The sequence below is a fragment of the Poromitra crassiceps genome (assembly GCF_964638095.1).
Source record: "Poromitra crassiceps genome assembly, chromosome: 1".
Taxonomy (NCBI): domain Eukaryota; kingdom Metazoa; phylum Chordata; class Actinopteri; order Beryciformes; family Melamphaidae; genus Poromitra; species Poromitra crassiceps.
Window position 1 is genome coordinate 98,776,840 of NC_139623.1, and position 23,286 is coordinate 98,800,125.

At 41.8% G+C, this 23,286-nt stretch overlaps 2 protein-coding genes across 4 annotated transcripts; both read left to right on the forward strand.

Moving 5' to 3' along the window:
• The first annotated feature begins 5,582 nt into the window (after nucleotides 1-5,582).
• Nucleotides 5,583-11,166, forward strand: LOC310784976 (uncharacterized protein). Of its 2 annotated transcripts, none has more exons than XM_083645988.1 (5): nucleotides 5,583-6,026; nucleotides 6,568-6,678; nucleotides 6,793-7,092; nucleotides 8,361-8,457; nucleotides 9,275-11,166. In XM_083645988.1, the coding sequence occupies exons 1-5, from the start codon at nucleotides 5,651-5,653 to the stop codon at nucleotides 9,708-9,710; spliced, it is 1,320 nt and encodes a 439-aa protein (XP_083502114.1). In that variant the 5' UTR covers nucleotides 5,583-5,650; the 3' UTR covers nucleotides 9,711-11,166. The 2 variants fall into 2 exon arrangements, with proteins under 2 accessions (XP_083502114.1, XP_083502115.1); XM_083645989.1 differs by having other exon boundaries at nucleotides 6,571-6,678.
• Nucleotides 11,167-15,232: 4,066 nt separating this feature from the next.
• rpz (rapunzel) lies at nucleotides 15,233-23,134 on the forward strand. 2 transcript variants are annotated; one of them, XM_083650022.1, is made up of 3 exons: nucleotides 15,233-15,271; nucleotides 18,034-18,110; nucleotides 19,753-23,134. In XM_083650022.1, exon 3 carries the CDS (start codon nucleotides 19,809-19,811, stop codon nucleotides 20,490-20,492), a length of 684 nt encoding a protein of 227 aa, XP_083506148.1. In that variant the 5' UTR covers nucleotides 15,233-15,271; nucleotides 18,034-18,110; nucleotides 19,753-19,808; the 3' UTR covers nucleotides 20,493-23,134. The 2 variants fall into 2 exon arrangements, with proteins under 2 accessions (XP_083506148.1, XP_083506149.1); XM_083650023.1 differs by having other exon boundaries at nucleotides 15,243-15,271; nucleotides 18,034-18,115.
• Nucleotides 23,135-23,286: the final 152 nt, after the last annotated feature.

Genomic DNA, 23,286 nt, shown 5'->3' on the forward strand with positions numbered 1-23,286 from the left:
GGGGGGGGGGGGGGGGGTTGGAGGCCCACAGTTTCAGACTTTGAAAACTAACTCTGGCACCAGGGCAACCGCAGTGGTTCCCAACCTTTTTGTCTTATGTACCCCTTTTAGCTGTTTTGCCATCCCTAGTACCCCCTCACTCATGAGTGTTGATGATTTTCCTCATTTAAGGAATTTAAGCTTCCTTGAATATCATGGATATAAGACTCGATCCAGTTGCTGTAGCCCTTTTTTGAACCCTGTACACATTCATCTGCCCATTCATGGATGTGATCAAACGAAATTGGTGTGACAGAACTCAAACTTTTGGTCTACTGCTCCATGTTCAGACAAGGATGTGGATGAGTCTTGTTGCCTTCCGAACCAGCGGGTGATGTAATTCCAAGATGGCCGCGCTGCTGGTTTTGACTTGCTATGCCAGTGCAGATCTATAATTGCTAAAAAGAAAATGTATATATATATATACTTTTAGGAACAGGGTGGAAAAATATGAATATATTGTGCTGCTGTCTTTTTTATTGTATTTTTATGACTTTTATTTAAGTATTACACTATTTAAGGCAGATATTGTGATTGAAAATGGTTACACTTTTTTTTTTACACAATTCTTTGGTTGATGTTTTTTCTTCATATAAACTCCCCAAAAAAAGTTTGGAAACGTTATTATGGTCGATTATGTATCCCCTTTATTAATACCAATTTGTATTATATTTTATATCGTTGGAAAGCCTGATTAGTCACCTTTACGAGGTACAACTTGTAAGGATCGTGCATTCGTGGAATGAGCAACACAGTTAACCGTGTGGGTACCCCCCCAAAGAATTGCCAAAATCCCCTGCAATATTCTTCTGTTGGTATTCACTTTTTTTGAGCTTCAAGTGCTGGCAGGTGTGTGCCAGTCACAGGTGTGTCACACGCTACTGAGGTCCCTGACAGTGTAAAATGAATAAAGTGTAAAAATGGCCAATATGTGTTGTTTTTTTCCTTATTACTGTGGGATAGTGCAATCATCCAATCCACCAAGCAACTCAAAACAAGAGTGAATACCAACGGAAGAATATTGCAGGGGATTTTGGCACATTTTTTGGGGGCACTACCCACACGTTTAGCTGTGTTGCTCATTCCACGAATGCACGATCCTTAGAAGTTGTACCTCGTTGTAAAGGTGACTAATCAGGCTTTCCAATGATTTACAATACAAATACCAATTGGTATTATTAAAAGGGAGAAATAATCAACCGAAATAATGTTTTATATACATTTGCACAGTTGTCAAGTTTGTTGCTATTTGCACAGTTGTCAAGTTGATTAATTTCTTATCCATAAATTAAAAAGAAATAATTTAAAAAGTTCATGCATCTGTTCTTTAAATTATAATAATTATTATGATAATATTATTAATCACATCTGTTCTCTTTTAAATTATTATTATCATTGTTGTTATTATTATTATGCATTATTGCATGCATTAGCGTAACAATGTACAGTATAGTGGGGCTGGGGGTTGCAATACCAGTGGCATGACACCAAGGTGCCGTGCAAGGGACGCTAGCTTTGTACTTTGGTGCTGCGGGGGGCCCGCCAGTGAACCGCTTTGGCACCCCACTGAATAACCGAAGAGCAAGGACGTGTTACAGTAAAACACTGAAAATGTCAGTAATTTTGGTAATGCTTTAGAATACAGCCCGCAAATAACCATGTAACTAGAGGGTAACAAGATTGTAGTTATAGTATAACTACAGGGTAACAAGACTGTAGTTATAGTATAACTACGGGGTAACAAGACTGTAGTTGTAGTATAACTACGGGGTAACAGACGCTCAACAACGAGGATGGAATGCAAAAGTCTATCCGGTTGAAGTGGGATGCAGAGGTTTTGTGGCTTCTTCCACCATCAGGCTGCTGAAAGATCTTGGCATCCATGGACAGGCTCTGCGGCAGACAATTAGATCAGTCTCTGAAGCGGCCGAAAGAAGCAGCCAGTGGTTATGGATCAAGCGGAAGGACCCTTGCTGGGCTCAAAGAACATCAACATGACCCGCTCACTAATCCCCCCCTACCCCACCCCCCACTTGAGAACCCAGGTCAGAACCCTCCAGGAGGAGGGTGAACAAGGTATGCGGTCAGCTCTAGGCTTGACTCAGGGAAGAGGACGCCCCTGCCTTGCATAGTCCCGTGGGCTGCGCCATTTAAACAACCAGGCAATTCTCATGATTGGGCATGGGACACAAGCTCAGGCTTGATCACCCTGTAGCTGGCCACCTTAGATGAGGGTGTCTAGTGTTGAAAGGCCGAAACTCCCCATGATTCAAAGGTACACTACTGATGATGTGTCCCGAAATTTACATTCTTCCCATGTCTGAGATACAGCTCCCATGCCGCTCTCAACATCAAGGCAAACCTCATGTGTGTACCATCTATTGGCACAATGGACAGTATAACATCACGTCCCGTGTTTTATGATTCTAGTTATAGTATAACTACGTAGGAGAAAGAGAGCCAGCACACAAAAATGTCCTTTCGTTGAGTTTATTCCAGCAACACCAGGTACAGCACACGGACGTTTCAGCCCAACAGCCTTCTTCAGCTTCTTCGGCCTTTCTCCTACTAAGTACCTCCTGTGCCGTGCACCGAAACTTTGAAAACACTGGTGAGTGTGCTCGCTGCTGGCTTATGCCAGTTTGTTTGAACATAGTATAACTACGGGCTAACAAGACTGTAGTTATAGTATAACTACAGGGTAACAAGACTGTAGTTATAGTAGAACTATGGGGTAACAAGACTGTAGTTATAGTAGAACTATGGGGTAACAAGATTAGTTATAGTATAACTACAGGGTAACAAGACTGTAGTTATACTTATAGTATAACTACGGGGTAACAAGACAGTAGTTATAGTATAACTACGGGCTAACAAGACTACAGTTATACTAGTTATAGTATAACTACAGGGTAACAAGATCTGTACTTAGGTTCAAATATACATACTACTGCATGCGCTGGGATGCATCATCAGTGATGTTAACTGGGGTCGTGGGGTGTTTCGGGTCTGTCAACATCATACACCCTCGCCCAGTAGACCCAGCCGAGGCTGATTACGACCCCGACCCGCGTCCCAGAAGCAGCCGCTCACGGATCAGCCTTCCTCCTCTGTCTGCAACGTTGCCCGCGGAAGGGTTGATCATGCCCAATCCGCTGCAATAGAGTTTAGTGCTACACCGCAGTATTGAGAGACCTTCGGTGCATGGAGGTCTAAGGCCCTGTGGGGTGATTCCAGGCCGGGCACCTCCTTCGTCTCACCAGAACCTCCCGTGGAAAAAGGCAATCATACCATGCCGTACCATGGGCAGGGAGGATGCCTCAGGGAGGCCTGTGCGCTGCACGTCATTCACCTGCGCCGAGCACCTCGCTCTAGCCTGAAGGACCACAGGGCGCGCCGATGTTTACGCAGATTTTCAGGAGGCTGATCCGTAGCGTTTGTGGATTTCTCCCTCACGAGAGAGCCAGGCTGGGGCGCTAAAACCCATCCCGTACCGGACGCCGTCTCTCCGACCGTCAACTGTCTCTCCAGCTTGTCACCAAACTATACTTGGTTGTCACCTAGTCTATTCCCAAGTGTCACTGGCCAGGGAGAGCCAGGGGTTTAGGTTCAAATATACTGTACATACTACTGCATGCGCTGGGACGCGTCATCAGTGATGTTAACTGGGGTCGTGGGGTGTTTCGGGTCTGTCAACATCATACACCCTCGCCCAGTAGACCCAGCCGAGGCCGATTACGACCCCGACCCGCGTCCCAGAAGCAGCCGCTCACGGATCAGCCTTCCTACTCTGTCTGCAATTTCGCCCGCGGAAGGGTTGATCACGCCCAATCCGCTGCAATAGAGTTTAGTGCTACACCGCAGTATTGAGAGACCTTCGGTGCATGGAGGTCTAAGGCCCTGTGGGGTGATTCATTACTTATAGTATAACTACAGGGTAACAAGACTGTACTTATAGTATAACTACAGGGTAACAAAATCTTTACTTATAGGGTAATTACAGGGTACCGCACCTGTACTTATAGTGTAACTACAGGGTACAATAAGTGAATTTAGCCTGTAACTACAGGGTAACAAGATCTGTACTTATAGGGTAATTACGAGGTACCACACCTGTACTTACTTGTACCGAAACATTGTGTATTACATTTTCCAACTTTGAGCAAGTGAAGACAGTGGTCTTCAACGGTCTTTAACGGTGTCCGTTATTTTGCTAAGTGATTCTACTCCACCTACGCACCTGCCACAAGACTTCTCAGGTGTGCAAGAGAGTTCATTCATATGGGATATCATAGAATAGTTGCTGTTCAGCTGTTCAACAAGCCTTTTGAAAAAGGGACAGCCAATAAATGTGTAAGTAAATGGGAACATTTTGTACATATCTGTCTGCAAAGTGATACAGAGACACCGAGAGTTTCTAATTACTACTTAAAAAAAGACACATCTACCATTAAGTATGGCCTTCTATTGATTTTTTAATGTCCACCATTGTACCTTGTATGCAAAAGCTGACTGGCCGTCTCTGTATGTACGCAGGCGTACCCATGGCCATTGGTTGAGTTTTATTTATAAAACTCTTCTTGGATTGGTTCCTACTTACTTGTGTACACACCTCCTCAGAAGCCAAGGCCATTATAGCCTGCGCTCAAGATGTTCTACAGCGTTCTAAAAAAGCGTTTAAATATGCTGCCTCTTTTACCTGGAACACCTTCCAGAAAGACTTAAAATTGCCAGCACTAATTTCATATGACACCTTTGGTTCAATTTTAAAGGACTTGGAACGTGGAAGTAGGCTATTGGAACTTGCTGCTGTACTTAATCTCATTACTTATGTAATTTCAAGTCTCCCTCTTCAAATGTTTATTTGTGTGTCTGTATGGAACCTGTGTTTGTTTTTTATGCTGCCCTCTTGGCCAGGTTCCTCTTGTAAAAGAGATTTGAAATCTCAATGAGTATTTTACCTGGTTAAATAAAGGTTTAATAAAAATAAAAATAACGTGAATATGACATACTTTTTTTTTCACCTTTTTGTACAGGGTGAGACCCTTCAATCTTAAAGCAATCTTTCTTCCGTTTTACTCTCTTGTATTATCTCTGCAATACGTTTAATATTTCCATTATTTCATACTACATGTTTCCATGGGCTATTTGAGTATGCTAAGCAATATGTTACCTCGGTAACATATTTAAGTAAATCCATATATATATTAGAATCGAGTTATCTTCCCCAGCAGGATCATATTTTGCTGCTGTTGTGCTGCCAATGTAACCACCAGGTGGCGCAGCGGGCTCCGGTCCACCTGAAGGGGTAAAATACCGGAGAAGAAGACGAAACAGGAAGCCAAACGCCGTAAAACAAAAAAAGAAGAAGACGAAACAGGAAGCAAGCAACACCACTGATTCGCTGTGTTGATGTTTTCGTGTTTTCGTAGAAAAGCCTGATATTAATATTATTTATAAGGCGAAATACTTTGCATGTAAGTTAGTTATTTACGAGTGTGTGTAATTGGATAACGACAACTCAGTGTGGTGCAGCGTCTGCAGCGACGTTTCCTCACATCCTTGAAGGCTGCTCGTTTAGCTTGCTAACGTCAAACAGCAGATTTTAAAGATGAATTTACTTCAGAACCGAGCTAACGTTATGTATCCACACCTGCGCGACCAGGAAGCGCTTGTGATCGAAAACGCGATCAGACTAGCGATAGATTCTATCATAAACGTACTGTACAGTGTCAACAGTGCCAGGACGAACGAATATCAAAGGATGGTGGCCGACAGGGACAAAGAGATCCAGCGACTGGAGAGCAGAGCAAAGGAGAGCGACCGTGAGCTGCAGCTTCTGCGGCAACAGGGACAGGGACGCACATGTGGACTGTTTGGAAATGGACACAGCAGCCTCGACAGCTCACACACCTGTAACGATCCTCGACAGGGGATGCAGAGCGGTTTTGAGCCGAGCTGCATTGACAGTGAGATGAGCATCTCATGTGAGTAAGCGTAATAATCATTGGGGTGGTACTGGGGCGATCATTATGCTAGAATGTAAACAGCAATCTAAAAATGTTACAAGGTGCACATGTTATAATTTCGATGGAGAGCTCGTTCTGGTCCACGATAATACATAGCCTACATAATCACTTTTTTGCATCACGATATAGGCTATTGAATTTCGATATATCCCCCCATCCCCAATAACTTTATTGTGCTTTAAGTGGGCTTTAATCCAAACCAAATATAAAATATATAGGAAGGGGGCAGCGTCAACATGACAGCAATCTACTTATGACTACAAACAATCAAATTAGAAACAATCAAATTAATTCAAAGCAACACTGGAAAAAGTGGGGGTTTTAAGAGTAATTTAAAGAAGACAATAGGCCTACTGGCCAACTTGCTACTTCAATCCAGGATGAGAGTATGTTGGGGATGATTGCAAGATGATATTCACTGATTTGGAAACTGTTTCAGAAATGTGGCTGATTCAGAATCGGTGTGTTTCTGTTTTGTGTTTGTCGTCTTACTCCACAGTAGGCCTTTTCACAAGACCTCCTTCACACTTCTCTTCCCAAAGCCATGAGTCGGCTCCCACGTCATCTCCCAGCAGGACGGGCAAACCTGCTACTTTAATCGAGGATGAGAGTATGTTGAGGATGAGTGCAAGATATTATTCACTTATTAAAAAGTGCCTGTTTCAGAAACTTGGCTGATGCAGTGTAATTTGATTTACTTTTTTCTCTCTGTCTCACTCTACAGTAGGTGTTTTTGCAAGACCACCTTCACACTTCTCTTCCCAAAGCCACGAGTCGGCTCCCCTCTCATCTCCTAGCAGGATGGGCCTGGACCAGACCCGCACCTCGCACTCCTCAGAGGTGTTGTGCGTGTCAGAGGGGACAAGAAATCTGCCCATATCCCCCACAAACCTGATTGTAAAAGAGGAGCCTTGTGATATTGATGCAGTCTTAATCAAGTGGGAAGTGAGTGAGCAGAGGTTCGAGGACTGTCAGGAGAGTGCAGGTGCTCCGTGTCAGGACGAACCAAGTCTCAGCGTGAAAAGTAAAATACTCAGTTATTTCCAGTCATTTCTGTTGTTTGTTGACATTCTAATGACTTGAGAATATATATATATATATATTTTTTTTTACAAAAGTCTGGATGATGTGGCTTTGACACCTGCATACCTTATTGAGTGTGTGTAATGTCACTGATCATATTCTACTGTTGCATTTAATGCATGTAACTCAAGAGAATGTTATCAGCCAACTGCCATAGAGAGGTCCAGTAACGAGTCCGGAAATCATCGATGCTAACGCCCCTGGTTCCATACAGTTTTCGCCTATGGGAGTTTTGAATGGGTTTTTGGCGCGATGCTTCTAATAATCTCTCTGGGCAACGCTGGCTTAATCAAACGCGAACCAGTGTTTAGTAACATCATCTTCACACATGAAGACCACTTTTATGAGTTTTGAAGCTTTTACATGCCGTTAAACGGGCGGCTAGCTAGCAAACGGCTAAATGAGACTACACTGCTGAGTCGATGTGGATATATACGTCAATAACGTCACCACTTCAAAGGGCGAACACGGAAATTCTCTTTCCCTCACCTGGTTCAGCCCGAGGTAATCAGTGCACACATCCAACAACAGTCCAGGTTGACTGCTGACGTGACGTGAAGCCTATGCGACAGTGTGTAGTTCAGGATTAGCTTAGCTCGAGCATTTTACTTCTAGGGCTCGCATTTACGCTACAAAACTCATGAAAGTGGTCCTCATGTGTGAAGATTATCCCGCTGAACCTTGGTTCGCGTTTGATTAAACTTGCGTTGCCCACAGACATTATTTGAAGCATATCGCCAAAAACCCATTCAAAAATCCCATAGACAGAAACAGTGTAGAACCAGGAAGTTCGGGACTTCCGCATTCAGCCTACAAAAATACGTCATCCCTGGACCTCTCTATTAAAGGAACAGTTCACCCAGAAATGAAAATTCTCTCATCTACTCACCCTCGTGCCAGTTGAAACATAGGTGAAGTTTGTCCATATAACAAACAGATGTTGCCAGCACAACTCCAGAGAGAACCAGTCACCATTGGCTTCAAGACAGTACAACTGAAGTGGGCTGAAGTTATCTCTCAAGTTCTGCTTCCAAACTCCATGTGTGTTATATGGACAAACTTCCCCTGTGTTTTCAACTGGCACGAAGGTGAGTAGATGACAGAATTTTCATATTTGGGTCAACTGTTCCTTTAATGTAAAAAGCTGTTAGCACAGCGATACTGCTGTTGCATGATTGTGAAGGTGTTTATCCCATTTGACTCCTTTAGGAAGACTTGAAAACAGAGAGAGAATAAAGAAGTTCAGGGAGAAACTGTATGCAGATCCAGACAGACGCCATGCATTCAAGGAGGGAGAACGCCTGAGGTGGGTTACACTGCAGATACACACCAGCCAACAGGATACTTAGGAGCTGGGCTGTTCTGGGCTGATTATAGAATAAGGTCCTCACCTAATATGATAAAGTACAACTGGCAAACTGTGTCTGTGTGTGTGTGTGTATATATATACACACACACATACATATATATATATATATATACACATATATGTAAGGGATAATGTATAGTGAGGCGGTGATTACGGGGGAAATAATGACCGACAGGTGAATGATTGAGCCCGACGCGCAGCGGAGGGCTTAATGATTCACCTGAAGGTCATTATTTCCCAGTAATCACCGCCTCACTATACATTATCCCGCTTAGAACACGGCCTACAACTAAATCATTCAATAATCGGACAAAAATAATTATTCAAATAGATTTTTTAATAGCGTTTTCAACGACAAAGCGGTTTCATTCGTAATTGGCACACAAGACACCACAGCTGCAACTGGTTGGCCTAATTAGTAGTGTCTGCTGACAAAAGGCTCTTATCAACTGATTAATCCAGGTGTGGCAGAGCAGCGGTCGGTTGTCGAGAAATAATGACCGGTGAATCTTGTTGATTGACCAATCAGAATCGAGTATTCAAGAGAGCCGTGTTCTATATATATGTATATACATACATATATATACATACATAATACATACTTTTTTAAGCTATAATTAAACCTTAGGAAAGAAATGTTTGCTGTGTTCTCTTTAATATGGATGTGGCACTCCCAGTACAATTACGAAAGGATATGGGTTCAACATGGACAATTAGTTCTGCAAATAACATTCTCACTCCTTGACCTCCTCAGGAACGGCAAGAGGAGCGTGCCAATGTCAGAGCTACCGGAGGAGGCCCAGAGGCAGAAGAGGGCGGCGTGGAGGGCGGCGTCCAGGCGCTATTATGCCCGAAAAGTGGCACGTCAGCAGGCCGGGCCCGGTCCTGCACACCACGCCCCCTTCCCCCACACCACAGACCCTGCATGTCTGCTGCCAGTCTCTCTTGTGGATAAGAGGAAGAGGACACTGATATCTGAATTGCCTGAAGCCACCCAGACCGTGCAGAGGGAGGCGTGGAGGGTGGCGTCCAGGAGGTACTACGCCCGCAAAATGTCTCACTTCCAGACCGACCCCATGCAACTCACCCACCTGCTCCAGAATGCGGGGCCGTCCGGGGAAACCGCGGGGCCGAGCGGAGGTGGATCACATGCTAACAGTGGGGGACTTGGAGGAATAATGTGTAGTTGATAGATGGTAATGTAATTTGACATTTGAGTTCATGCTGGGTTTTCTATTTTGCATAAGGGGAGCTTCGTTTCAGTGTCAAATGACGTGAGGACAGTGGTTCTCAACCTTTTAACAGGGTTCATACAAGGTCGTTGAAATGCTTGGATTTTGAGGAAATCAAGTACTGGAATACCTTGACTGTCTTATATTTTGACCGTCCAAAGTTTTGTTCAAGTGATTATAACTAAATTGCTAAACTTACTCAGCTTTATTTTTATTTTTTCTCTTCTTCTTCCCCGATGCGTCACCGTCACTCCCCAATGGTGTTGTAATGGTGCAGCAACTCTGATGTTACACTATGGTGAGCAGCACATCTGCAGCTACTGTGGCATTTGTCATCATAACCTTTTGCTATAACTACACAAGGCCCAAACAGCAACAATCGCTAAACGCAATGTCTGCAGTATCAAAATAAAGGACGCTGGATCGACCACATCAAACTTGATCAGGCACCTGACAGGTCAGTCATGGTAATGTGAAAGTTAACGTTACCTCGTATACGGATGGTTAGCAAACATGTTAGCAGAACACTCATTACAACCATGCAAGACTTGACAGCTGACTTGGACTTGCAAAAAATGACTTTGTGCATCTCTGATAATCATCACTGTATTTTAATAGTTTATTGGTCATAGTTATTGGCCATAGTTTTGACCTGGATGTGAGAACAGATGCGCAGTAACCAGTCTGGCCTGTTTTGCTACATTTACCACCATTAAAACTCAATATTTAAATTGACATCAGACAAATATTGTTCCCATCCAACTCACAGCATTGATAGTAGAATTGACTTACACTCCATAATTCAAATTTAATGCCCCCTTTGCGGCAAATGTATATTTGAAAATGAATTATTTGCTTTGTATGAAGTTCTTGAACATGAAAAAAAAAATCTTGAAAAATTACTTGAAAGTCCTTGAATTTGATCTTGTAATGTCTGTATGAAGCCTGTTTTTACACCAAATAACTACCCCAGAAATTACCACAATATGAAAGTATGAAAGGGAGGGAGCCCTGCGTACTGGTATGCACGCCACAGGTTGAGAACCACTGACGTATAGGATAATGAACGGACCATCAGGATCAGGGGATGTTTGTATTTTGTAATATTTTCTGATCAGATGTATTGACGGTGATGTGAGATTTGTCTCAGATCTTCCGGTCTGGTGAGAATGCTGTGAAGTTGGTCATTTGAAATGGAAAGCTTGCATTTGGTGTTTTTTCATGGTTTAATTATTATTTAATTAATCTATTAGTCACTGAGGACACACATCCAGTGTTCACATTATTCATATTACAAAACCATGTTACTAACTGTTGGTGTTAGTCTTATTTTTCTTTTCTTTTGGACTTTATTTTGTATATCACACTGCATGCCTGTACAAAATGCTTGCTACAAATAAAGCTTGATTGATTGAATGAATAAATGTAATCATTGTACATGCTGTCACTCAGTCAGAACAGCCCAATCAATTTGGCGCCCCCTGGAGTCCAATTTACAGTAATTTCATTTATAATCACACTGCAACACAGTCATGATATCCAGTATGATCTTGAACATCTCTTTGTGGCTATCAATTGATCATCAAATGCTAATTAATTACTAATCAAATAAAACTTTTACTGACAAAAATCCAAACACTTCTTTTAAGTTAACAGTATTTGTGTGAGTGTGAATCAGCAAGTATAATTACCAATTAATGAAAACTAGGCTACTTTCCCCCAACATTTAGGATAATTGCAGTTCAACCAAACAAAGTAGGCTATCTTTCAAAGGAAAATGCCAAAATAAAATAGCCTACCACACTGCTCAAAGCACAAATTCCTGTAGGAATAAAATCTTGTCATCAAATTCTAACTTTAATCTGGAATTCATTGTATCAGGAGGTATCAGCTGTTTGCGTCCCTGCAGTGTTAAACCTGAAGCAATATGACCTTATGGACTGAAGTAGTCTAAAGGGTTTTGTTGTTTAATGGAACTCATGCATAAATTATGACGAAACATAAAACATGTTTTATATAGTTTTATTTAATTCAACATTTACAATTCACATATCACGTCTACTGTGAAATTGTGGATTCACATGTGCAATGTATTTATCATCAATGTATGTAGCCTACAGTAGGAAAATAACAGGTGAATACAATTAAACGACAGACAGCCAACAAGCTGTGTATTGTAAAGCGCCATATGGTCGGAAATGCATGTGACATCATGGGAATAGGAATAGAGCCTTTTCACGGTGGCCATTTTGTGTCGAAAAGGCAGGGTAAACACAGGTGCAAGCAAAACACTAGGGTTTCCAACTTCCATGATTGCAAGTTGGAAACCCTATAGTGTTTGCTTGCATCTGTGTTTACCCTGCCTTTTCGACACAAAATGGCCCCGTGAAAAGGCTCTAGGGTTTCTCCAAATACACTGACTGACGAGACATAGGCTAGGTTTTATAGATCCATTGCTGCAGTGCATGCACCTTATGTAGGCTATCTTATATTATTATAATCAATGCCTGTCTCTCCTGGATTCTTTTTTCTGTAGCATATGCCTCCCTCCTTTATTCACTCCTACAGTAATGTTATTGTTGTGTCACACCCAGAAGCGTCATGCCCATTGAAACTGAGGGGGCAGTTGCCCCCTCAGTTGCCCCCTCAGATTTTTTGAAAAAAAGAAAAGAAGGGGGAAATAAAATTCATGCTGTTAGTTATTATAGGTATAGTTTGCATAGCAAGTTAGTTGGCTATATTTGTACTACCATGCAGCTAAAGTTAGCATTGTAATGTTAGCCAGAGCTGTTATGGCAGTGAGCTGTTTTTACCACTACCACCACTATCACAGGTAAATCCATTTGATGTCTCCAGGTCAAGATGCAGTTTTTTTTAAATAATTTGCATTGTGGATACTGGATATAGTCTTTTTATGTGAATAACATTTTGGGTGAAGCAAGATTGAGCTATTTCAAGAAAAGTGGCAGCAGTGTAGAAGCTAGTGTCGAAGTGACTAAGCTAATAACCATAAAAGCACAATCACCGAAATCTCTAAATAAATATACAGTATTTACCATAATGAGAAAAGGAGCAAAATATTGATGGTTAAAACTTAATCATGATATCACAACACTCTAATCCCAATGATAATTTAAAATGAGATATTATAAATCTGGCCAACAGTTTAGAAATAGCTAAATGGACGATTGATAGATAAATCAATCAATCATGAGTGGATCAGCACACTTTATCTGGGCAGACTGATTGAATCATTGCAGATCTATTCAGACCTTAGGTCGCCACCAAAACTTTTCTGCTGGGGACCTTTGGTCGCTGCCGAATGTTTATCTCTAAACAGTATTTACCCTAATGAGAAAAGGAGCAAAATATTGATGGTTAAAACCGAATAATGATATCACAACACTCTAATCCCTCTAAACTCTAATAAAAAAATGATAATTTAAAATGAGATCTTCCTCTAAATCTGGCTTCAAATGGCCAACATTTTAGAAATAGCTAAATGGACTGATTCAATCATGAGTGGATTCAGCACACTTTATCTGGGCAGACTGATTGAATCATTGCAGATCTATTCAGACCTTCGGTCGCCACTGACATTTTTTAGCCGGGGACCTTTGGTCGCCACCGAATGTCGCCCCCTCAGAATTTTGGTTTGCATGACGCCACTGGTCACACCCTCAAACTGTCAACAAACCCCTCCTGCGTCCTGCCCCCCAAGGGCGTCTTCAACAAAGGTGGTGTGTTCACCCAGCCTCAGTATTGCGCATGTTGACCGCCTGGCCGCACAGCTGATCTAACACAAGGCAAGCTATAACGGTGTGGTTAATACTACGGTATCGTCGGGACGGGGACTATAGTGTGCTGTGACTATTTCCCTCGTTGTGTGTTCAGTCTGTTGACTCTGAAATGTGATCTGCCTGTCCTGACAGCTGCTGCGCCAAACGCACAGTAGACAGGCGCGCGTCAGGCTGCAGCAGCACCGGGCAGTGCTTTGAATTGAGGCTGTGATGTAGGCTAAATTTCCGTACCCATATCCCTGTGTATTTCATAACTAATAGCCTACGGTTTGCGTCGTGCTGAGCAGGTATGGAAAGGATTTTGTAGTTTTCAACAGACACTCGCGCTGTATTCAAATATTTCTCAATTTCCCACTAAAACTCGCAGGATGGACTGCGCTGTGTGTTGCTATGTTGCGAGGCTTTGGTGTTAAAATGGGGACGGAGGGTCTTCCCTGATGGAGGCTCAGGTCTGGACACGCAGCAAAGCAAACGCCTAGATTTCTTTCTTTCTTTTCACTTGCTGTTGAAGTTGAACTAGACCTACATCACCTCAGGCAGCCATTTCACAGAGGATTGTCCTCCAACATGCGGTGGCAGCTGCCAAGAGAATTACCATAGCATGGCTGCATGGGGGTTTGTTTTGGGGTAAATAACGCCAAGCATGCGTTTTCCCAGTTGTGAATAGGGATTACCTTTTCCGCAATAGTTTTTGCATTTTATTTTTTTCTGCAGGACTAAATCCATAATGATGTACAGGCGCGTTTCAGGACTAGTTTGGGGCGCTGCTGTAGCTTGCTGGATGGAAGTTGTTCCTTGATGTTGTTGGATATGATCTGTAGTTTTGTGTGTAAACTGTGCCATAGTTCTGTCAACAATAGCACATCTATATTAAAATAAATACTGTAATTTAAATCAGTGATTTGAATAACTTTACCCTCTGCACTGCAGTCTTTGCCATTTGGTGCACTTTTGTTGCACTTTGCTTACATGGGGACCCACATTTTGAAATTCCCTTTGTGCAACTCTTAAGTTGAGCATGTAGTTATCCGATTTTAAGATAATACTTATATTATAATTACCTTTTTAAAGTGAGGAAACCTCTCATTTTGCTCCCTGGGCTTTTGGAGAGCTGTCTGCCCCCTTGGACACACCTGTGCACTTTTGGAGACGTCCATTTGGAAACCTATCTACTTTTGCCTGCTTGGATTCTACTCGCGTCAAATCATTTTCCTTCTGGTTTCTTTGGTCCAGTCAACAATAAAAGGGTCTCTTTGAGTCATGAAAAACCTCCAATGGGTTATTTGTGACCACTAAAAGATGCTCCAGGGCTTGGCAAATGCACAATACGCACTGGAAAGCCTCTGAAAGTTCAGCTGTGCACTGACTGACAATTGGTCCTCAGTATCAACTGTATGCCTACTGAATGGACCAAAATAAAGTTGAAACCCTAGGGGGAGGACACAGTGTGTTTGAGGAGGGGGTTTTCTGTGTAAGGCCATTGGCATGCCATTTGAAAAGGGCAAGTTGGAACTTGTGTGAATATGGGTCTATTATGGCCCTTTCTCGGTGTCAGGGGCTCTCTGGGCTCTTTAGAAATGGTTTAGTCCAATTTGAGCACCCCTACATATTCAACTTACATGGAAGTGTCCTCTTTTGCAGGGATTGCTGGGAAGAAGAAGGAGGCTATCGAGATTGTGACTTTGGAGAGGGAGGTATAGGGAGAGGCACTCTCACAAGGTAAGAAATTCTGTGTTCTACTGTGGCTAAAGGTGCCCATAGTTGGATAGAAGTGAGATGGAGACTGTTTTCTCCACACTTAGCCAGAAACAAATGTTTTTCAGGTGTAGTTTGGTGTCTGTACAGTGTGATAGAGCAGGGAGGGAGGGACAGGGCATTATGGCCTGCATTAACAAGGAAATATGGAGGAACGGCTAGGGGGAGCCATAGCTGCAGAGGAAGGCAGCCTGCTGGCTCTGGGCTGCTGCATGGCAGAGAGGGGATGTTGACTTGATGAAGTACTCACAAACACAGTTGAGCTCCGGAAGAGACGGCATTGTTGTATTTGAGTCTTGATTGTTTAGATATGGTTTGAACTTTATTCTTTATTAGGGTTTATTAGGGTTGTGAAAAGTGTCCCGACTGCCAAACAGGCTCTGCTCTGTAAAGAAAAAGAGGAAACTGTCATGGTGCAAGAACAGGTGGCAGAAAACCATTTAAATAAGCCATGAACATGTAAATCCTCTATTTTTAACATTTTAACTTAATATAATGTGTGTAATTTGATTAGCTTAGCATTGTTATGAACACAGAGAGAAAACATTCAAGATGGCTGCTCCACTGCTGGAAATCTGGTGACAGCAGCCACCCACTTCCTGATTAGACACCCGGAGCTGCTTTATTTACAATCCACCTAGTCTATGTTTTCACAAATTTAACTAGAGCTTAAACCTAATTTGCATAGACATACATGGTAAATTAATAGTAGTAGCCTATCTGAGTCAGGACTAAGGCCAGGCCTTACTGACGCAGATGTGGAAGTGGTTGTCTGGTTTCTACAAGGCCATGCTGTCAAAGGCCAGTCATTGGTGGACAGAAGAAGAAGGCTTCAGCACAGGAGGCACAGTAGGCCTCATCAGTTCACACCCGACACTGAGCATTTTCAGATATAAAAGACAAGCAAGTATACCCCGGTCAGTATTTCTGCTCAAAACACTGACAATGTGTCAAAAAAGGATGGAGCACACTAGTTAAGAAATCTTCCTGCAGTTAAGAGTGAGGTGAAGAATAATTTCACCTGCATAAAGGGTTAATTTTCAGTTTCATCTTAACAGGACTGCGCCTGAAGGCTGTTGAATTGAGCAAACGTATCACATTTATGATCAATTTAGCACGGATCATTCCTAGGTACTTATTTTATTTTTTATTTTGTAGTGGTATTGTATAAAACAGGTACTTTTCTCTAAAAGAGTGATTAATTAACCCTTTCTTTACCTGAATCTCATCAGACAGACTGCTGTACTGCGTTGAGACATGGGGTGTTTTGTCTTGTAGAAGTTCGTCTGTGAAAATAGGAACACAAAGAATAGAAACATATATATTATATAGCCTTACATTATCGTTAATTTAGTAGCAATTGGCAAGTATAAAACAAACAAGTCATTTTATTGGCTGTCACACGATTTAAAAAAAAATCTGAAGATGAAGGCATTTTGGGGCAGAGAGCGTTTCAATGTGATTTAAAAATGACAATAATTTCCCCCAAAAATATTCGCCAAGAAGCATCTCATGGGTACTTCCTCTGCTCTTGCACAACAATGTTGCAACTAAGTGCATATTTTTTTATTTTCTCCCCCCCCCCTTCCAGCTAGTTAAAGAAGTTGAAGATTTGCTCATATTCCTGTTGATTACATGCATTTAAACCCACTGGCTAATGTAAACCTGAAGGCAAAGGGTTAAATCCTGGGCCTGAGTCATGCTTCTCAGTCCATAACGGTGGTGCTGAAATCACATGAGGGAGGTGTCTTTAAGTTATAGGTAATTACAGCCCCCTCTGGTGGACACAAGTATTAAAACACACACACACACACACACACACACACACACACACCTCTCTGTTCATTATAGTGTGTCGTGTTGTGCTTACACACTTTGGAGGCCTTGTTACAACTTGCACAGCCTTGCTGTGGGCCATCATGTGTGTCTGAGCCCCAGGTGTCGGCCCCAACAGTCTATGGTCAACACACACACACACACACACACACACACACACACACACACACACACACACACACACACATACACACACACACTGACACTAAGCAAAAACATCTCAACATTATCAGCTGTTTGAACAAACATGAGTGTTATGTGCAGACAGTCAGCTCATACAGTAGTTTTGAACGTAGTATTTATGTAAAGCCTTCCTCTTGATTCTAACATGAAACCACATCTCTTCCTGCATACTAGTTTCTGTTATTTAGTAAACAACGTTGCAGCCCAGAGAGCCGTGACATGTCTTTCCCCACTGAGCTGCGGTGAAAAGAGTCTTCTGTTGTCTTTGCGTTTCTGTCCCCCGCCCAGTTTTCTGCTGCTAGTGTCTCCCATGCGCTTAACTGCTGCCTCAACATGCCCTTCACATTTAGCCCGCTAGAGCTCCCGTCGCTGCTGCTCGGGAGGGAGCTATCAGTTCCCTTCATAGAAACACATAGGAAGCAGCCTGGTGCTGAAAGGCTCAAGTCCTCAATGGATGTCGGTCATGCTGAAGGAGAGATAGCTGTTAACTCCTTCATTGCTGAAAACTGCAACAAGCCAGTCAAAAAATGTTAATTTCCTGGTTGAGAGGGGCATACTGATCCACATTCAACACTGGATATTTTGTATTTGATGTCAGTAAGGCAAATAAAATATGTTTGTGTCAATGTGAAATGTGACTTCATCACTGAATACATTTGGATAGCTTTCTGACATCTAATTCAATTGCCATCCCTTTTTTGTTTCAGTAATCATCTTTATCAGGACCAGCTTCACTTTGGAAACATAGGACGAGGTTCGTGTGCTTGAAGAGAAGAAATTGAACGTAAGGTGCTACAACTCTCCCCATCATTTACCAGCAATGTTGCTACAGACTGCAATCATAATCATTGGTTTATCATGTTGATTTATTCCCTGAACTGCTCATCATTTACTCAATGAAAGTGCCATAAAATGCTTTTCATGTTAGAGCATTCCCTGAAAGTGCCATTTCCCCCCCTTCTTCAAGACACCAACAAAACTATTCTCACCATAAAGAACTGAAATAATCAATTTGTCATGTTGGGGGCTAGTGTAGAGCTATTGCATGAGCTTATTGTAAGTTGCTCTGCAGAAGAGTGTATCTAGCAAAATGTAAATGCTTTCATAGGGTAGGTTTGGCTTTTAGTCTTTAGTTTATAGAAGTCTGGCCATTAAACCATAACAATGGACGTATTTGTTGAGTAGCATTTGTTAATGGTTGTCAAGTCAGTTCCTTGGAAATCACTCTGGTGCCTTCTGAGGAAACACACTCGCACCTAAACAACCAATACAAAAGCAATGCTATTATCGATTATATTATCATTCCAATGATTCTTTGAGTCTGCGTAAATCTTTTTATACTGAAACTACTGACGTGAAAGAAGGCACAAAAACAAAAAACAAACAAAAAATGCCACCCCAAAACAACTGCATTGGAGCTGTGGGCGGCCAACAAACTAACAAACAAACAACAAAATCCTAGGAGGATGTCAAGGCATCAAGGATGGTGATGCTATGGTTGGGTTTAGGCATGAGGACTCAGAGTGGTGATTGGCTATGGTTCGGTTAATTACAGGGTAAGCCAATCAAAGGCAGAGTAGGGCAGGTCATGCCTTTACCATCATAGGAAACAAGGCTAGGTCGAAACCTAGCATATGGCCGGTGTGGTAAAGCGTTGATGAGCCTGTCGGACGTTTGGCCCTTGAACATGAAAAGAAACAAATGAGAAGCTGTATGTTTTAAAGACATTTAAGCTGAGAAAATAAATTGAAAGTCTGGTGGTTGGGGGCTCAGTGGTCTAAGGCAGTGGTTCTCAAAGTGTTTCATGTCAAGGACCCTTAAACTGACACAAATTAGACCCAACAGTTTTATAAAACTTTGTCCCAGAGTCCCCCGTCTGCTAAGATTTTTGCTTTTAGAAGTTTTATTAGAGAAGTTGTATGAAACCAATGAAAAACAGTCATCCATTCTGTCATTGTGTTACTTATGGATGGAATTATAGTGAAAATAAATGATTCACCTTTTTGCTGGGGATCTCATGGAACCTCCTAAAGGATCCTTGGGGGGTTCCCTGACCCCACCTTGAGAGCCACTGGTCTAAGCCACATTATGTGCCATACCGTCTAACCATGATGTTGTGGGTTCGAATCTGGCCTGGGACCATACAGTTAGATGTCTGTAGTGATTTTTTGATCATATTGATGCAGAAGCTAGTATTATTCCTCACTCCACCCAATTCATACTTTTTATATTACTTTATGCTACTTTTGAAAATGAATACTGCTACATTTCAAAATGAATACTGCGTCAGTAATACTGTCCTACAAAAAAAGCTGTCATGTTGACATGAATATCATCAGCTGCATCAGTAAATTGCGATTATCACCAAACAAGTTTGTATACATAATGTATGCCTCTCTTTCTCTCCCTCTTTCTCTCTCTCACAGACGTCCATATTGAGATCTTCACACAGTGACCTCAACATCTTCACCCTCTGAAAGCCATGATGTCAGAGGAGATCATAGAGGACAGGGCCAAGCTGAAGCAGGGCCTGGTAAAGGTCCTGCAATGTGTGGCCACCATCTCCTCGGCAGCAGCCGTGGTCAACCCCATTTTTGGCGTGGCCGGTTCCTTGATCCGGGTGGTGCTACACCATGTGGACGATGAAGACATCCGCACCCTGAAGCGTGAGTTTGGCTCGGTCAACAAGTCCCTGGACGAGATCTCCCAGCAGAATCGCAGCGCTCTGCTACAGATCAAGAAAGAAACGATAGACGGCCAGTACTGCCGCGTGGAGGAGAACCTGCGTAATCAGTTCCGAAAGTTCATGGAGATGGTGGAGGCACGGCCCGAGCACCGCGAGCGCAAGAAGGACGACTTTGAGGAGGTCTATGCCAACGACCTGGGGGACCAGAACCTGCACACGCTTTATGACGGTGTGGTGGGCAAACCGAAGCTCTTCAGCAAGCCTATCCTGGAAGTCTATCTGAAGCATTCCCAAGGCGACCGGCACACCATGGAGCGACTCTGCACACGCCTCACCTACCTGTTCTGCATCGGGCTCATCGCACTCATGGGCTACGCCGCCATCATCGGGGATGACGAGGAGGGTCTGAGCGAGGATTGGGCGGAGAAGATGGAGCATGTGCAGGAGAAGATGCAGGAGGCTCTTCAGAGGTGCAAGTGAAGGAAAGGAAGAGTATTCAGCTCATATTCAGGACTCTGTCCACATTCGTCAGACAGATTCCTTCTCCATACTCCCTTACTGTCTGCTTGGCCCATTAACAGGAAGACCTATCTGTTAGTGAGGAAGATGGCACTTTATAGAGTGCCAAAGTCACGCCTTCTTCCGGGTTCACCATGGGGCCTAGAAAGTGAAATTCATTTTCCCATTGAGGTTTTGTAAAATCCTTATATATTTTTTTACTTGGACAAACCAACTGATTCACCTATATTCAGAATCACGAGAGACCATAGAACATTTCACTCAGACAAAAACCAAACAAAAATCAAACAAACAAACATAAGGCGGGGAATCCTCCTTTTGTGTGTTTTGGTCCAATTGAAATGTTCTCTATGGTCTCGTGATTCTGAATAGAGCTGAATCGCCTGGTTTGTCCAAGTAAAAGTATTTTTATAAGGATTTTACAAAACGTCAATGGGAAAATGAATGGGGAATTCACTTCCTTAGGTCCCATGGGCAATCTTGCGCTGGCAAGACTTCAGCTCTCTATACTCAACCTTAGTTCACTATTTTGTGATAGAGCTGTATACACTGTGGTCTTTGAATTGGAGGGGAGTATATTCAGGCCAGGCTGATATATCAAGACACCAAAATCATTGGTCAATATTTACCAAAGATTTTGTATTGGCTTTACTTCATGATTGGCTCAGATCCATAGATATTACTTAGGTATATAATAAATCCACAATGTTAAATGTATTGTGGCTTGAATTGAGATAGATAGATGGAAAGAATGTCTCTGTCCATTTTGAAAGTGATCAGTGATCATTCAATCATGACAGTTGATCACACATTTTGAGCAATGTGAGGAAATGACATTACGAAAATAGATCAGTTCTATCAATATCCGTTCTGGATCCAAAAATATCAGTCAGGCCCTATAGTTGCAATTTAAATCCCTGACCATTATGCACTTTTTTTTGCCAATTTGCTATTTATCAAGGTTTTAGCAAAATGCATGCAATGACATCATGTTGGAATTGACAACTAGCCTGTGAGTTAAACCTGAACACTAGAGGCATAACATGCAATTAAATGCGGAATAGGAAAGAAGCATAGGCAAATCTTGTCATTGAATGTAAGACCACCACAGGGCATCATGTCAATTCTTACAAATTAGATAGGCATGCTGTTGGTGCAGTAACTGCTGCATTTGTTTTACTTGTCATTGCAAACAGTGGGATTTGCCATTACATAGCTGATAACTTGTGACCAAAGCAGGAACAAGGAAGAAGCAGAAGTATGAATGTAACTGATAAATCAACAGGTTCCTGTGTGCTCCTTATACACTGCATGTATTCATGAGTTCATTGTATCCTTGTTGTTGAACACTAAATTCCATCGCATTCTACACTCATATTTCAGAGAACTACAGTAATTGATTATTTGTTTGCTTTTTAGTTAGTAGGACTGTTAGATGACAACACTAATCGTTAATATAAAGTCTGATTTGATGCAACGCTACATCTGTCACAGTAAACACTTTACCATGCAACAGGAAGTATACATAGCAGAATAGCTATTCGCTGAACATCATTTGCCATACATGAGGTCAAAGTAAACGGCAGCTTTACATGTGCTTCCATTCTCATCACCAATAGCAGTCATAATTGTTTCAGATATTTAGTCAAGACTAAGCCCAATTTGTTGTGAGGAAACTGACATTTATCTTTTATAGGAAGTTATACTGTCACTGGTGAAATGTTCCCTCCCTTAATTTGTGCAATTATGTCACTATGTATTTTATGTTCTATTCTATTCAATGTAGACTATACTATAGTTGTAATGTAGGCTATATTATATAGCCTAATAATGCAGACCTAGTGTTCTACTAATATACATCAAAATGTCAATGGTTTTGTCTGGTAGGCTATATTGTAATTTGTGAGGTTTTGGAATTTGTTAAAATGTTAAACATAGATTGGTTTTCCTAATGTTGACCAACAGTGCCTAAACATGTGCTGAGTTTTGTTTGAATTTTCTCAAAGGGGTTTTTAACTAAATGATAAGATATCAGGCATTGTGTTTTGTTAAACCTTTTCTGTTCAGATTCAAACTTAACAAATACATCTCATGTATCAAATACATGAGATAATACATCAAATGTTTGTGATAATGTGCTTGGAGTACCAGATGGGTTGGGATTGCTGTATCAGGACAATTCAGATAGGTGAATGAAATAATGAAAGTAGACTAAATTGACTTGCAACAGTTTTCTTGTGGTTGTCTAAATTTTATGTTGTGACTTGTATTGTCCTTTGTAACTAACTACCCATTTGCTAGTCCAAGCACGTTAAAATAAATTAATTTTTTGCACATATTTTCACCCGCATGCTACTTAAAGGTCCACTACTGCTCTCATGCTTTCAATACATAACTAATGGTTTTAGGTTCTGGCATTGCTCCCTATCTCATATTGTTACAATGGAGACATATACTATACTAGATTCTCATAATGCTTTTGATGGAAGAAAATGATCCTGGTATGGCTTTTTTAAATATATTTGTGAATACATTGCCTTTTTTGTTATGAATCTTTGATGCCTGCTTGTATACTATGCAGCACTATCAATAAACACTTGAGTGAATTATACTAATTTGTAGTCAATAATTTAAAATTTATAATACAGCCCTACTTCTCTGTAGTATGGAAATCACAGTGATCAAATCAGAGAAGACATTGAACATATAACGGTCAATTTGAAAAGCATTTGACTGTTTTCAGTTAACTGTTGAG

What these genes read in the sequence shown, in the direction of transcription:
- LOC310784976 (XM_083645988.1), top strand. Translation starts at nt 5,651, where the DNA reads ATGAATTTACTTCAGAACCGAGCTAACGTTATGTATCCACACCTGCGC. An exon ending in TACTTTAATCGAGGATGAGA is followed by an intron (nt 6,679 to 6,792) that starts GTATGTTGAGGA and finishes CTCACTCTACAG; the next exon opens with TAGGTGTTTTTGCAAGACCA. An exon ending in AAGGAGGGAGAACGCCTGAG is followed by an intron (nt 8,458 to 9,274) that starts GTGGGTTACACT and finishes TGACCTCCTCAG; the next exon opens with GAACGGCAAGAGGAGCGTGC.
- rpz (XM_083650022.1), top strand. Translation starts at nt 19,809, where the DNA reads ATGATGTCAGAGGAGATCATAGAGGACAGGGCCAAGCTGAAGCAGGGC.